Source organism: Pseudophryne corroboree, assembly GCF_028390025.1.
Source record: "Pseudophryne corroboree isolate aPseCor3 chromosome 3 unlocalized genomic scaffold, aPseCor3.hap2 SUPER_3_unloc_64, whole genome shotgun sequence".
NCBI classification, from domain to species: domain Eukaryota; kingdom Metazoa; phylum Chordata; class Amphibia; order Anura; family Myobatrachidae; genus Pseudophryne; species Pseudophryne corroboree.
Genome location: NW_026967557.1, coordinates 292,299 through 305,057, shown reverse-complemented (window position 1 = coordinate 305,057; position 12,759 = coordinate 292,299). Strand labels below are relative to the sequence as shown.

The window sequence follows — 12,759 nt, the reverse complement described above, 5'->3', positions numbered from 1 at the left end:
CGAGAACCTTCTCCACCAGGAACTCCTGCTGACCCTGTACATTTATTGGTGATCTCCCCTGAGATATTTTACGAGGAAATCTACTGGACGAAACATATGGTTTCAGCAATGAGCAATGGAAGGTATTTCCGATCCGTAAAGTTTTTGGTAAACGTAACCGGAAAGCAACTGGATTGACTTTTTTGATAATGAGAAATGGTCCAATAAATCTAGGACCCAATCTGGCTGAGGTTTGTCGAAGTTTAATGTTGCGAGTCGACAACCACACCCTGTCTCCTACTTTAAAAGTGCACGGCCGCCGGAGCCTGTCAGAAATTTTTTTTTCCCGGAAAGCTGCTTTTCTGAGAGCCAGGTGCACTTTTTTCCAAATAAGTTTAAGATGAGAGGTCAGGGCCAGAGAGGAGACAGAGGAATGTTGAAAAAATGAATTAGCTCTGGGGTGAAAACCAAAAACTGTAAAAAATGGAGACACATTGGTGGAGGAATGACAGGCATTATTATAAGCAAACTCCGCCAATGGAAGAAACTCAGACCAGTCATTTTGGAGTTTGGCCGAGTACAAACGCAAATATTGTTTAAGAGATTGGTTAACTCGCTCAGTCTGTCCATTGGATTGAGGATGATAGCCGGAGGTTAATGATAATTTCATCTTCAACGAAGCACAAAAAGACCTCCAAAATTGTGCAATGAATTGTGGACCCCGGTCTGAGACAATATCAGTGGGTAAGCCATGGAGTCTGAAAACATGGCGGAGAAACAAGACTGCCAATCCCTGGGCAGATGGCAATCGGGGAAGAGCAATGAAATGGGCCATTTTGCTAAAACGGTCCACTACCACCCATATGACTCGGCATCCGGCTGACAGAGGGAGGTCCACCACAAAATCCATGGAGATATGCGACCATGGCCTAAGAGGAACATTCAAGGGCATAAGTTGACCTATAGGCAAAGAACGGGGAACTTTATGCTGTGCACAGACCTGACACGAAAAAACAAACTCTTTAACGTCTTTGGAAAGACCAGGCCACCATACTGAGCGGGAGACTAATTCCAAAGTCTTAGCGATTCCCGGATGCCCGGCAACTTTGCTATCATGAAACTCCGTCAAAACAGTTGCTCTCAAAAACTCAGGGACAAAAAGACGACCAGCAGGAGTATTTCCAGGAGCTTGATGTTGAAGCAGCTTTAACTGGGTAAATACATCCTGTGTGAGGCCTGCCCGAATGACTGAAGACGGAAGTATGGGAGTAACAGGACTGCTGTCTTGAACTGGCAGAAAACTGCGTGACAAGGCATCTGCCTTAGTATTTTTGGAACCTGGCCTGAAGGTGATAATGAATTTGAAACGAGTAAAAAATAAAGCCCAACGAGCCTGCCGGGCATTCAGTCGTTTAGCTGATTCAATGTATTGAAGATTTTTGTGATCAGTCAAAACTGAAATGGTATGGGTCGCTCCTTCAAGCCAATGCCTCCACTCCTCGAAAGCCCATTTGATAGCCAGCAATTCCCGGTTACCAACATCGTAGTTGGATTCTGCAGATGAGAATTTCCTGGACATAAAGGCACAAGGATGTAATTCGAGGGAATCAGGATCCTTCTGAGAAAGGATAGCCCCTACTCCAACCTCCGAGGCATCAACCTCAACAATGAAAGGCAATTCTGGGTTGGGATGTCTAAGGACGGGGGCTGAGACAAAGGCTTGTTTCAAGGCCTGAAAAGATAACCCAGCTTCACGTGACCAATTGGTAGGGTCTGCTCCCTTCTTGGTCAGAGCCACAATGGGAGCTACTAGGTCAGAAAAAGAGTGAATAAATCTTCTATAGTAGTTCGCAAACCCTAAAAAGCGCTGAATTGCTTTTAAGTTGGTGGGTTGCGCCCAACTAAGGATGGCTTGGAGCTTCTTTGGTTCCATACGGAATCCCCGAGGGGAAATAATGTACCCTAAAAAGGATACCTCCGTGACATGAAATTCACACTTCTCCAGCTTGGCATAAAGGTGATTTTCACGTAATTTCTTTAGCACCTGACGCACCTGGGTAACATGTTGTTCTACTGAGTCAGAATATATCAAAATATCGTCTAAATAGACTACAACGAACCTTCCCAGAAACTCACGGAGCACATCGTTAATGAGATCCTGGAAAACTGCCGGAGCGTTAGACAGGCCGAATGGCATAACCAGATACTCATAGTGGCCTGACTGAGTACTGAATGCCGTTTTCCACTCATCCCCTGACTTGATTCTGATGAGGTTATATGCTCCTCTAAGGTCAATCTTAGAAAAAATCACAGCCGAACGTAGCTGATCAAAGAGGACAGAGATCAGCGGCAGAGGGTAAGTATTCTTTACTGAGATTTTATTCAAAGCTCTAAAGTCAATGCAGGGTCTGAGAGAACCATCCTTCTTCTCTACGAAGAAGAAACCTGCACTTAAAGGGGATTTAGATGGCCTGATAAATCCTTTCTCAAGGCTTTCTTTCACATACTCATTCATGGCCAGTTTCAGGACCAGACAATGCATATAACCTTCCTTTAGGCAACGTGGCACCAGGAATTAGCTCAATGGCACAATCATAAGGCCTATGGGGAGGCAGAATATCCGCATTGCCCTTGGAAAATACATCAACGAAATCCTGGTATTCCCCAGGAATAGGTGCGGGAACGGCGGCGGCTACTCGGATAGGAAGCGTAATACATTCTTTACTACAGATGGTACCCCATTGTAAGATCTCCCCCGACTGCCAATCAATGATGGGATTATGAAAGGCCAGCCAAGGGTGACCCAGAACTACAGGAACTGCTGGACAATGGGTAAGGAAAAACTCAATCTTTTCCGAATGCAGAGCTCCCACCGAGAGTAAAACAGGAGGTGTACATAGAGAAATAACCCCATTGGACAAGGGACTCCCATCTAAACCATGCATGGTGACACACCTACCCAAGGTTAACTGAGGAATACCTAAGGCCTTGGCCCATGTTAAATCCATAAAGTTCCCTGCAGCTCCACTGTCCACAAAAACAGAGACCGAGGAACAGAGGCTGCCAAAGGAAACTTTAGCAGGAACCAACAGTGAATTATTTGAGGAGATGAGCTGCAGACCAAAGTGAACCCCCTCACTACTCACTTGGTCAGGAAGTTTCCCGACTTGTTCGGACAACTACGGGAAAAATGTCCCTTACCTCCACAGTATAAACAGAGACCAGAATTTTGCCTCCTGGTTCTTTCCTCCGGAGACAATTTGGAGAGACCTATCTGCATAGGCTCCTCCATGTCTACAGGAATGGAAAGAACACAAGGAGCAGGCCCGACAGATGTCCCTTTTTCAGCCCTCCGCTCTCTGAGCCGACGATCTATCTTAATAGAGAGCTCCATGAGTTTATCGAGAGTCTCAGGAGCGGGATACTGAAGGAGACTGTCTTTTATAGATTCAGATAAGCCGAGGCGAAACTGACTGCGCAGGGCTGGGTCATTCCATCCACAGTCGTTCGACCAACGGCGAAACTCCGTACAATAATTCTCTGCGGGATTCCTACCCTGTCTAAGAGCACGCAACTGACTCTCAGCAGACGCCTCTCTATCAGGGTCGTCGTACAATAGCCCTAAAGATTTTAAAAAGGTGTCTACAGACGATAAAGCCGGGTCGTCTGTCTTTAAACCAAAAGCCCAGGTCTGAGGATCCCCCTGAAGCAGAGAAATAATAATTCCAACCCGCTGAGCCTCTGTACCTGAGGAGACTGGTCTTAAACGAAAATAAAGTTTACAAGACTCTTTAAAATTAAAAAACTGTTTTCTATCCCCAGAAAAACGGTCAGGCAGATGCATTTTTGGTTCAGGGATGACCCTCGGGGAAGTCCGTAACAGATCTTCCTGTGACCTCACCCGGAGGGACAGATCCTGAACCATCTGAGTAAGTTCTTGAATCTGACTAACTAGAAGCTGGCCAGGGTTTGGCCCAACACCGGCGGGATTCATAAGGCCGACAAAAAATCTCCCAACTGAATAAGTGAAAAAATTAACTCCTGTTAATTAAAAAATTTTCTTTTGTCTGGCCGGTGATAATGTTATGATTCCTGTACTCCAGACCAGAGGAGGTCTTGTGGCAGAGGTCTGAGTACAAGGAAAATATGCTGGTTGTGGGAGCAGGAGAGCCTAGTAACCCCTGGCGCCCTAACTCCGTTGTCTCGCCCGTGTTATCAGAAATCCCCTGCGAGACTATGGTTGCTTGAGCCCATGGCAGCCGCGTTCGAAGGGCGGATTATGTCTGCCCAACCCCGATGCCCCCGCAGGTCTTAATGGGAGACAAGGGGAAATCCGAGACAGGGTGATAACAAGGGGCCCTCTGACTAAGCAACCAGGCCAGGGGTTACAAGCTAACTAACTAAACCAAAAGTATGTGCGGACTAGCCGCCAGGGAAAAGGACAACCAAAGATCCCCTGATCCGTTACTCCTATCCAGCACCGCTGGATACCAGAGTGGATCTGTGGGAGCGGAAACCTCCGCAAAAGCTCCAGAACACAAGAAACTAAATAATAAACAGTAAGCGGACAAGCCGCAACACACGGCTGAGCCGCGACTCACGAACACCACAAGATGTTAAAGGTGCTCGGTCAGACTCCAGGAACAGATGACAAACTTCCGAGTCAGGATCTCTGAGGACAGGAACAACAGGACTGAGCAGGACTGGAAACTCTCTGTAGCAGACACAGGCAAACAGGAAGCTATCACCGGCGTCTGTGAGGAGTCCAAAGGGTGCTTATAAGTGTGAGCTCCCCAATCAGGAGCCAGACTGGTTCATCACAATTAATGCCGTGCAGCTTGCATGCTGCACGGCCAGCACACCATGATAAGATTAGGGCAGACCCAGCAACGGGGAACGCGGCTGAACGTGGCGTCCCCGTTGCTAAGGTCAGAGCGGCTCTGTGCGCCCGGCGTCTAGCGTTGCCAGGGAGCCGGCGGCTACACGCGCCCGGCGTCCCTGGTTGCTAGGCGCCGGGCCGCACCGACGAGCGGACCCCGGCGCCTAACACACACTGACATGTGGGGGGGATGCTCAGCACAGGGCTAGTCCACCCCGCATGTCTGGCCCGACCACCTACTGCAAAAGTACAAAAGCATTGCACAGCGGCGCTGCATTTGTACTTCAGGAGTAGCTCCCAGCCTGCACACTGTTCCGGGAGCTGCTCGGATCGCAGTGGCTGCGTGTGATGTCACGCAGCCGCCACGGCCCATCCCACATACGGTCTAGGCACACCTGCATTGCCCAGACTGTGCCCCTGAAACAGTGGCCAAATGCCACCAGTTTGCCAATCCCACCCAGCAAATGCCTGTGCCGAATGCACAGTTCTAACCTGATCAGCTGCTGTGCAAATTCTGACAGCACCAATCAGGTCTGAATTAGGCCCTTTATCTTCTCTCCCCAATGTATGGTGGCAGCACTGATATTCTGGGGGATACGCCTGGTTCCTCTACTGGTTACTGTTGTCATAGTCCTTGCTAAGAAGTCTCTTGTTCTCCTGATAGAGTCACTGAGTCCAGACCAGAATTGGCGATTTTATTCTATTTTCTTGTTTAATTAATGGCTGTTAATGCAAATGTAACATATTTTTGTAAAAATCAGAGGGTCAGCGAGACGTTATGGAGCCAATGTACTATTTGCTGCTAATTCCCCCAAAACAATCGTACCTCCCAAATGTAAGTAGAAGGGACTGCAGCAGGTATCTCCCATACCTTCATACATGGACATTTCCAGGCAAGGGTCAGGTAAGTTATTTTTAAATACAACAACCCTAATTCCCCTGCAAGTAAAAAACCCCAGAACATTTGAACAGACATCATTTATTTAAAACAAGTACATACATTATATATATATATATATATACACATACATATACACACACACATACACAAACCCAGAGGGGAATATGGAAACCAGAGAAAATCACATTATATAATTGCAGCTTCCTGCCAGGCCACTGCCCCCACTCTGCATATCCGGTCACACCCACATATTATCACCTTCCAAAAATTAATAAGCCACTGTTGTCACCTCCTGGGCATCCTATTATTTCAGGTGTGGGTTCACTCACGTCCATAGCATATGTGGATTTTTTTTTGCAGCCACACGTACACATTCTTAAATCCTATATTAAAGACACCACTCACTTTTTACATTTAATTAAAGATTTAAAGTGGCAAGAGGATTATCTGCTATTTACATGTGATGCAGAATCCCTATATATAAATATACCAAACGAAAATGGATTAAAGGTAATAGAGCACTATCTAAATAAAGACCCAACAATGTCAAAAAAGCACTGTCAATTTATTATAGAATCTATTCACTTTATTTTGTCATGTAATTATTTCACATTCAATGGAGAATATTTTTACAGATACATGGTACCGCAATGGGCACCAGGTTCGCCTCAAGTTTAACTAATTTATATATGGGTCACCTCAAAGACAAATACATCTGGGGAGGACCTTTTGGGGCAAACTTGGTGCTATATGGTAGATATATAGACAATTTGTTTATTGTTTGGAAAGGGGATACACTATCAGTTTCACTGTTTATTGATTTTCTCAATACTAATACATTTGGTCTCACCTTCACAAGCACTGTTCATAGGACAGATTTAACTTTTTTGGATATTGCGCTACATGCTGGGGAAATCAACCAACCGATACAGACTAAGACTTATCGAAAAAAAGTAAACTGTAACATCTTTTTAAACTATACGAGCTGCCATTATATTAGGGTCTCCTGCCCTGTGCTGCCACGTCGTCATGGCAACCGGGAGACAAGTGCTAGTGGAGTGGCCTGAGCGCAGCTGATACTCCGGTTCGGGTCTTTTGCTGTGCAGTGGTTACAGGCTTTGTGCACGGCAGGGGATCCGGTGCTGGTTTTTGTGCTCACAGTCTGTGAGGTCTGAGTGGGGCGTGGACAGCACCTGCTATATAAGGCCTCTTCTCAGGTTAAGCAGATGCTGCTGAATCTTTGTTGGTTAATCAGTTCCTGAAAGTTAGCCAGTACTGTGTAGCTTTGTATTTGTTTGTTGCTTACTGCAAATAGGCCTTGGGATTTGGTACTACACTCTGCCAATCCAGACCTAGCAGTAAGACTGGAATCAGTCATTTAACTTGCTGGGGTTCTTTTGCTACTCTGTGAACTTAGCAAGTTTGCGGCTGTATTCTTAGACTTGCCTGCCTAAATCCTGTCTCACTGTACAAGGTGTTCAGGTGTCAGTTTAGTGGCAGTAAGCTGAACCTGTGCACTGCAAGTGAGGATTAGGATTGTGGAGACTCTCCTTGTGTCTATCATTCCATCTCTGACCAAGGAGTTTACTGCCACACCCATTGGTAACCCTTTAGGGTTTTGCTGTTGCCCTTAGCAACAGCATTTCGGGTTCTCTACGTATTAAAACACAACATCTTGCTTTTTCCATCTGAGCATTCCTAATACTAAGGAGACACCCAGTTTCTTAGCCTCTGGGCTTCTCTGTTCACTTTGTGTTTATTTTGTTACCCTATCACCTACTGTGTACGTAATGTCATATTCCCCAGTCTGTCTGTGAGTTCATTTGTTTTGCATCCCTATCTGTTCAGACACCAGTACATTCCTGCAGGCACTGGTGTGCATAACAGTTCAGACACCAGTACATTCCTGCAGGCACTGGTGTGCATAACAGTTCAGACACCAGTACATTCCTGCACGCACTGGTGTGCATAACACATTATAAACCCTGTCTCACAAATATTCCTAAGAGTCAATACCTTAGGATTAAAAGAAATTGTTCTGCTAATGATGACTTTGTCCTTCAAAGCGAGGAATTAACACAATCTTTATTTGATCAGGGCTATCCAAGTCACTTACTTGCCAGTTCTTTTATAGAGGTATCCAAGAAAGAATGACAGAGCCTTCTGTCTTTAGAAAAATCAGAAAATAACTTGTGTACTTTGATTGAACAGAATGAACCCGTCTTTATATCCCGGTATAATAATTCCTCAAATAAAATCAAAAATATTCTTACAAAATTTTTTCCTATCCTTAAAATGGACAGGGTGTTAGCAGGAAGCTTGGAGGACAAACCTAAATTGGTCTTCAAGAAAGCTAATAATCTAAAAACTTATCTCTCACCAAGTAATTTTGAACATATAACTGAGAATAAGCTAGGTACATGTAAGATAAGAAAATCGTGTCTATTAAAGGGAAGTTGATCTAAATGTTTCAAAACTAAATGCATTACATGTAGATTCATGAAACATGGACGTTACGAATTTACTGCCCACAAAGATATAACAACCATGAACTTTAAGATCATCGATTCTATAACTTGTCAGACCACCTTTGTTGTATATCTGATAACTTGTATATGTGGTGTTCAGTATGTAGGTAGAACCATTCGATCTTTGAACACAAGATTTTTGGAACATAGACGACTTATCCTCAAAAATATAATATCTCATAATGTCCCTAGACATGTTGTTCAGAGTCATTGTGGAGATATTAATGTTCTATCTGTTCAAGGGATTGAACATATTGAAAAAAACTTTTAGGGGAGGAGATAGATACAATCGGTTATGCAAAAGGGAGGCATACTGGATCTGTTCATTAAATACTCTGTAACCAATGGGATTAAACAAAAATATTGAAATGAATAACATCTAAAAAAAATTGAGATACCAGTATGCGTCCTCCTCCTTTTCTTTGCTCCGCTTGTTCTTTTTCTTGCTTGCCTTGTAATCCGTCCCCTTTGAGAACGCCTGAGATCTTATCTATTTTCATTAAAAATGTTTCTTTACTAATAATGTCCCTGTGTTAATAACTAATATATACTGTCTAAAGAAGTCCCTATGACTGCGTGTTAAATGGTTCTCCTGTCTCTTAATGAATATAGATGTGGAAACGTGCTAGTCCTGGTATATAATACACTGTTATGGTTGATTTACTGCACTATAAATAGAAAAGAACGTGGCCCTGGTTACTTTGCCTAACAAGTTCTGTTAGAATATGTCAGTGTGAGATTTCTCTTGTGTAATAGTGTAACATAATTACAAGGTCTCTCAGATATGAACCTTCCTTCTCTATATGGTGTGGAGCTGATGCAGAACAACGGCACAGGTAACCTGTTTATGGACTCCTGTGTATGCTGTCCTGATATTGTTTTATCTTCTGTGCATTCTCCACCAGATCTATATCATTAATATGTAAATTAATGTTCCACATTTAGACTGTAGTGCTTAGTATTTCAGTATAGATCTACTGGGCTGTTCTGTTATGATATCTGAAGTCTGAAGACTGAGTTGAAAAGTAACTTATTAAATATCAGTCTGAACCCAGATAGCTACGTATCTATGTCTGTTTTGTAAAAACAAGGTATTAATCTAGTATTTTTATCAATATAATCAGCTCTGTTCTAATTAAAGTTTTTTTACAAAGTTGCCAAAGCATCTCGGTAGTTTAATACCTGCATAGACTTAGCCATATAACAAATGGAAAAATATAAACTGTTTACTAAAAAAGCTGGTGAGCGGGAGGCTCGATCTCGTGACCCTATGCATTGGAGTCCGTAACTTAACCATGTGAGCCATAAGAGCTCAAATATATCTGAAGCACCGTGACTTTGTGCACACTGATAACATACAAAACTGCAACAATTAACTTTCACCAGATAATCCGAAATCAATTGGAAATCTTTTGCGCTATGCATGATTGGTCTTATTGGTATTTGCCCATAATATGTTTTTAGATCTTTTTAAGGAAATGTGATAGTAACTGCTAATTATTTAATTCAATTGTTTAAAACTTACAAAGCGCTCCTTATCATTGGTCTTGAGTATCAATGTATATATATATATATATATAATTTTACTGATAACCCGGCCATTGATAATATCATCAGGGCGGTATGCCAGGTTCTAAATTTTACTGAGACTGAGAAACCTCTTTCAAATGAAGACATTTTATTTGCTAAAAACCAGAGGATAACTGGTGTTTTCCTTATTCAGATTCTCTTAATAAGCAGTTAATGGAAGCATGGAAAAATCCAGATAAATAGTTTTCTATGTCTAGGCGGTTCCTGTCTAACTACCCATTCTCAGAGTCTGACAACTAAATGGGAAAATCGACCAACTGTGGATTCCTCAGTTTTAAAACTTTCAAAGAAGTTAACCATTCCAGTCCCTGCTGCAATAACGCTTAAAGACCCGTCAGAGCATAAGCTAGAAGCTATGCTAAAGTCAATGTATACAGTAGAGGTGTTGCTTAGACCTGCTTTAGTTGGAGTTTGGGTAACAAGGCTGTAGTTGCATGGACAACACCGCTCAAGTTGTTCCTACAACAGGATCTTACCTTAGACCAGCTTATACTTCTTGCTGATCAAATCTGTGAATCTGCTGAGTATTTAGGTATAGCTTCTATGGACGTCAGCCAGATTAGTTCTTGGCATTCATCTTCACTAGTTGCAGCCCGATGGGTGCTTTGGCTACATTCTTGGCAAGCAGAGGCAGAGTCAAAATGAAGAATAGAAGCATTGCCTTACACCGGCAATATGTTATTTGGTCCTGAATTGCACAAAATGATTTCTCAGGCTACCATGGGAGTCTGTTTTCCTGCCATTGCTTGCACCAGTTCCTAAACGGAAATACGATGGACCAGCATTCAAATCTTTTAGTCCTCAGTCCTTTTGAGGCTGTGCAAGAGGAACAACCATACAGGGTAGACATGGTAGAGGACGTGGTTTTCAACAAACCCCTAACCATCATTTAGGACACAAAGGCAGCTGACAAGCCGGTGGCATGACAGGCTTCCTGCCCATCTCGGATCGTCAGTTGTGGGAGCACACCTTCAGACGTTTCACTTGGGATGGATTACAAAATAGAGTTTGATTGTCTACCACCAATGCAGTTTTTCAAGACAGGCCTGTCTGTGTCCGGAGACAAGAAGATGGTTCTGCAGACCGTGATTCAGTCTCTTGTAGATGCAGCAGTTTTGATTCAGGTTCCAGTTCATCAACAGGGTCAAGGTTATTATTCCAATCTTTTTGTAGTACCAAAGCCGGACAGCTTGGTCAGACCGATATTGAACCTGAAGGGGCTCAATCAGTACATGACCTACTACAGTTTCAAGATGGAATCCCTGCAGTCGGTGATTGCAAGTTTAGAACCACAGGAATTAATGATTACGCTGGATCTCAAGGATGCGTTCTTACACATTTTAATTTGGCCACCGCATCAGGTGTACTTAAGGTTTGCAGTACAACAAAACCATTAGCAATTTCAGGCACTACCGTTTGTCCTCTCATCAGTGCATCGGGTATTCACAAAGGTGATGTCTGTGATAATGGTATCCGGACTCCAGGTCGACAGCACAAAGGTCGACACACTTTAGGTCGACACCAATTGGTCGACACACATTAGGTCGACAGGGTCAAAAGGTCGACAGGGTCAAAAGGTCGACAGGAACAAGGTCGACATGGAAAAAGGTCGACATGAGTTTTTTCATGATTTTTTTCTGTTTTTGAACCTTTTCATACTTAACGATCCACGTGGACTACGATTGGAACGGTAAAGTGTGCCGAGCGAAGCGGTAGCGGAGCGAAGGCACCATGCCCGAAGCATGGCGAGCGAACGCGGTGCACTAATTCGGGTTCCCGGTCACTCTACGGAGAAAACGACACCAAAAAAACATAAAAAACTCATGTCGACCTTTTTCCATGTCGACCTTGTTCCTGTCGACCTTTTGACCCTGTCGACCTAATGTGTGTCGACCAATTGGTGTCGACCTAAAGTGTGTCGACCTTTGTGCTGTCGACCCTGAGTCCCAGACCCTGTGATAATAGCTCATATCAGATCCCTGGGAGTGATAATAGTTCCGTACTTAGACAACCTTCTCATCAAGGCTCCATCTCAACACATACTCCTTCAAAATGCCTTACTAACGTATAATGGCCCTCATTCCGAGTTGTTTGCTCGTTGCCGAATTTCACTATATTGCAAATAGTCGCTTACTGCGCATGCGCAATGTTCGCAGAGCGCATGCGCTTAGTTATTTTACTCAAAAGTTAGGTATTTTACTCACGGCATTACAAGGATTTTTCTTCGGTCTGGTGATCGGAGTGTGATTGACAGGAAGTGGGTGTTTCTGGGCGGAAACTGGCCGTTTTATGGGTGTGAGTGAAAAAACGCTGCAGTTTCTGGGAAAAACGCGGGAGTGCCTGGGCGAACGCTGGGTGTGTTTGTGACGTCAAACCAGGAACGAAACTGACTGAATTGATCGCAGTGGCAGAGTAAGTGTCGAGCTACTCAGAAACTGCTAAGAAATTTCTATTTGCAATTTTGCGAATCTTTCGTTCGCAATTCTACTAAGCTAAGATACACTCCCAGAGGGCGGCGGCTTAGCGTGTGCAATGCTGCTAAAAGCAGCTAGCAAGCAAACAACTCGGAATGAAGGCCAAGGTACTAGTTCAGCACGATTGGATTGTCAACTTCTAGAAATCACGCCTGGTTCCGTGTCAAAGAGTTCAATTCCTAGGAATGATTCTGGGGACGGTGGATCAATGAATTTACCTACCAGAATAGAAAGCACAAAGTATTTGTCATCTAGTACAGTTAGTGCTCAAACCACGGACAGTCTCTGTGCACTTGTGCATTCGACTGTTACGAAATATGGTGGCGTCTTTTGAAGCACTCCAGTTCGGAAGATTTTACTCACGTCCTTTTCAGCTAGATCTTCTAGCATGGCGGTCAGGCTCTCATC

At 43.8% G+C, this 12,759-nt stretch overlaps 1 protein-coding gene across 1 annotated transcript in view; it reads left to right on the top strand.

Annotated features, from left to right (window-relative positions):
- Positions 1 to 10,770, top strand: part of LOC134984570 (oocyte zinc finger protein XlCOF7.1-like) — a 326,662-nt gene extending 315,892 nt beyond the window's left edge. Inside the window, exon 14 of the mRNA XM_063950127.1 lies at positions 10,592 to 10,770. Within this exon, the coding sequence (XP_063806197.1) occupies positions 10,592 to 10,770 (179 nt within the window). The remainder of the gene's footprint in view (positions 1 to 10,591) is intronic.
- Positions 10,771 to 12,759: the final 1,989 nt, after the last annotated feature.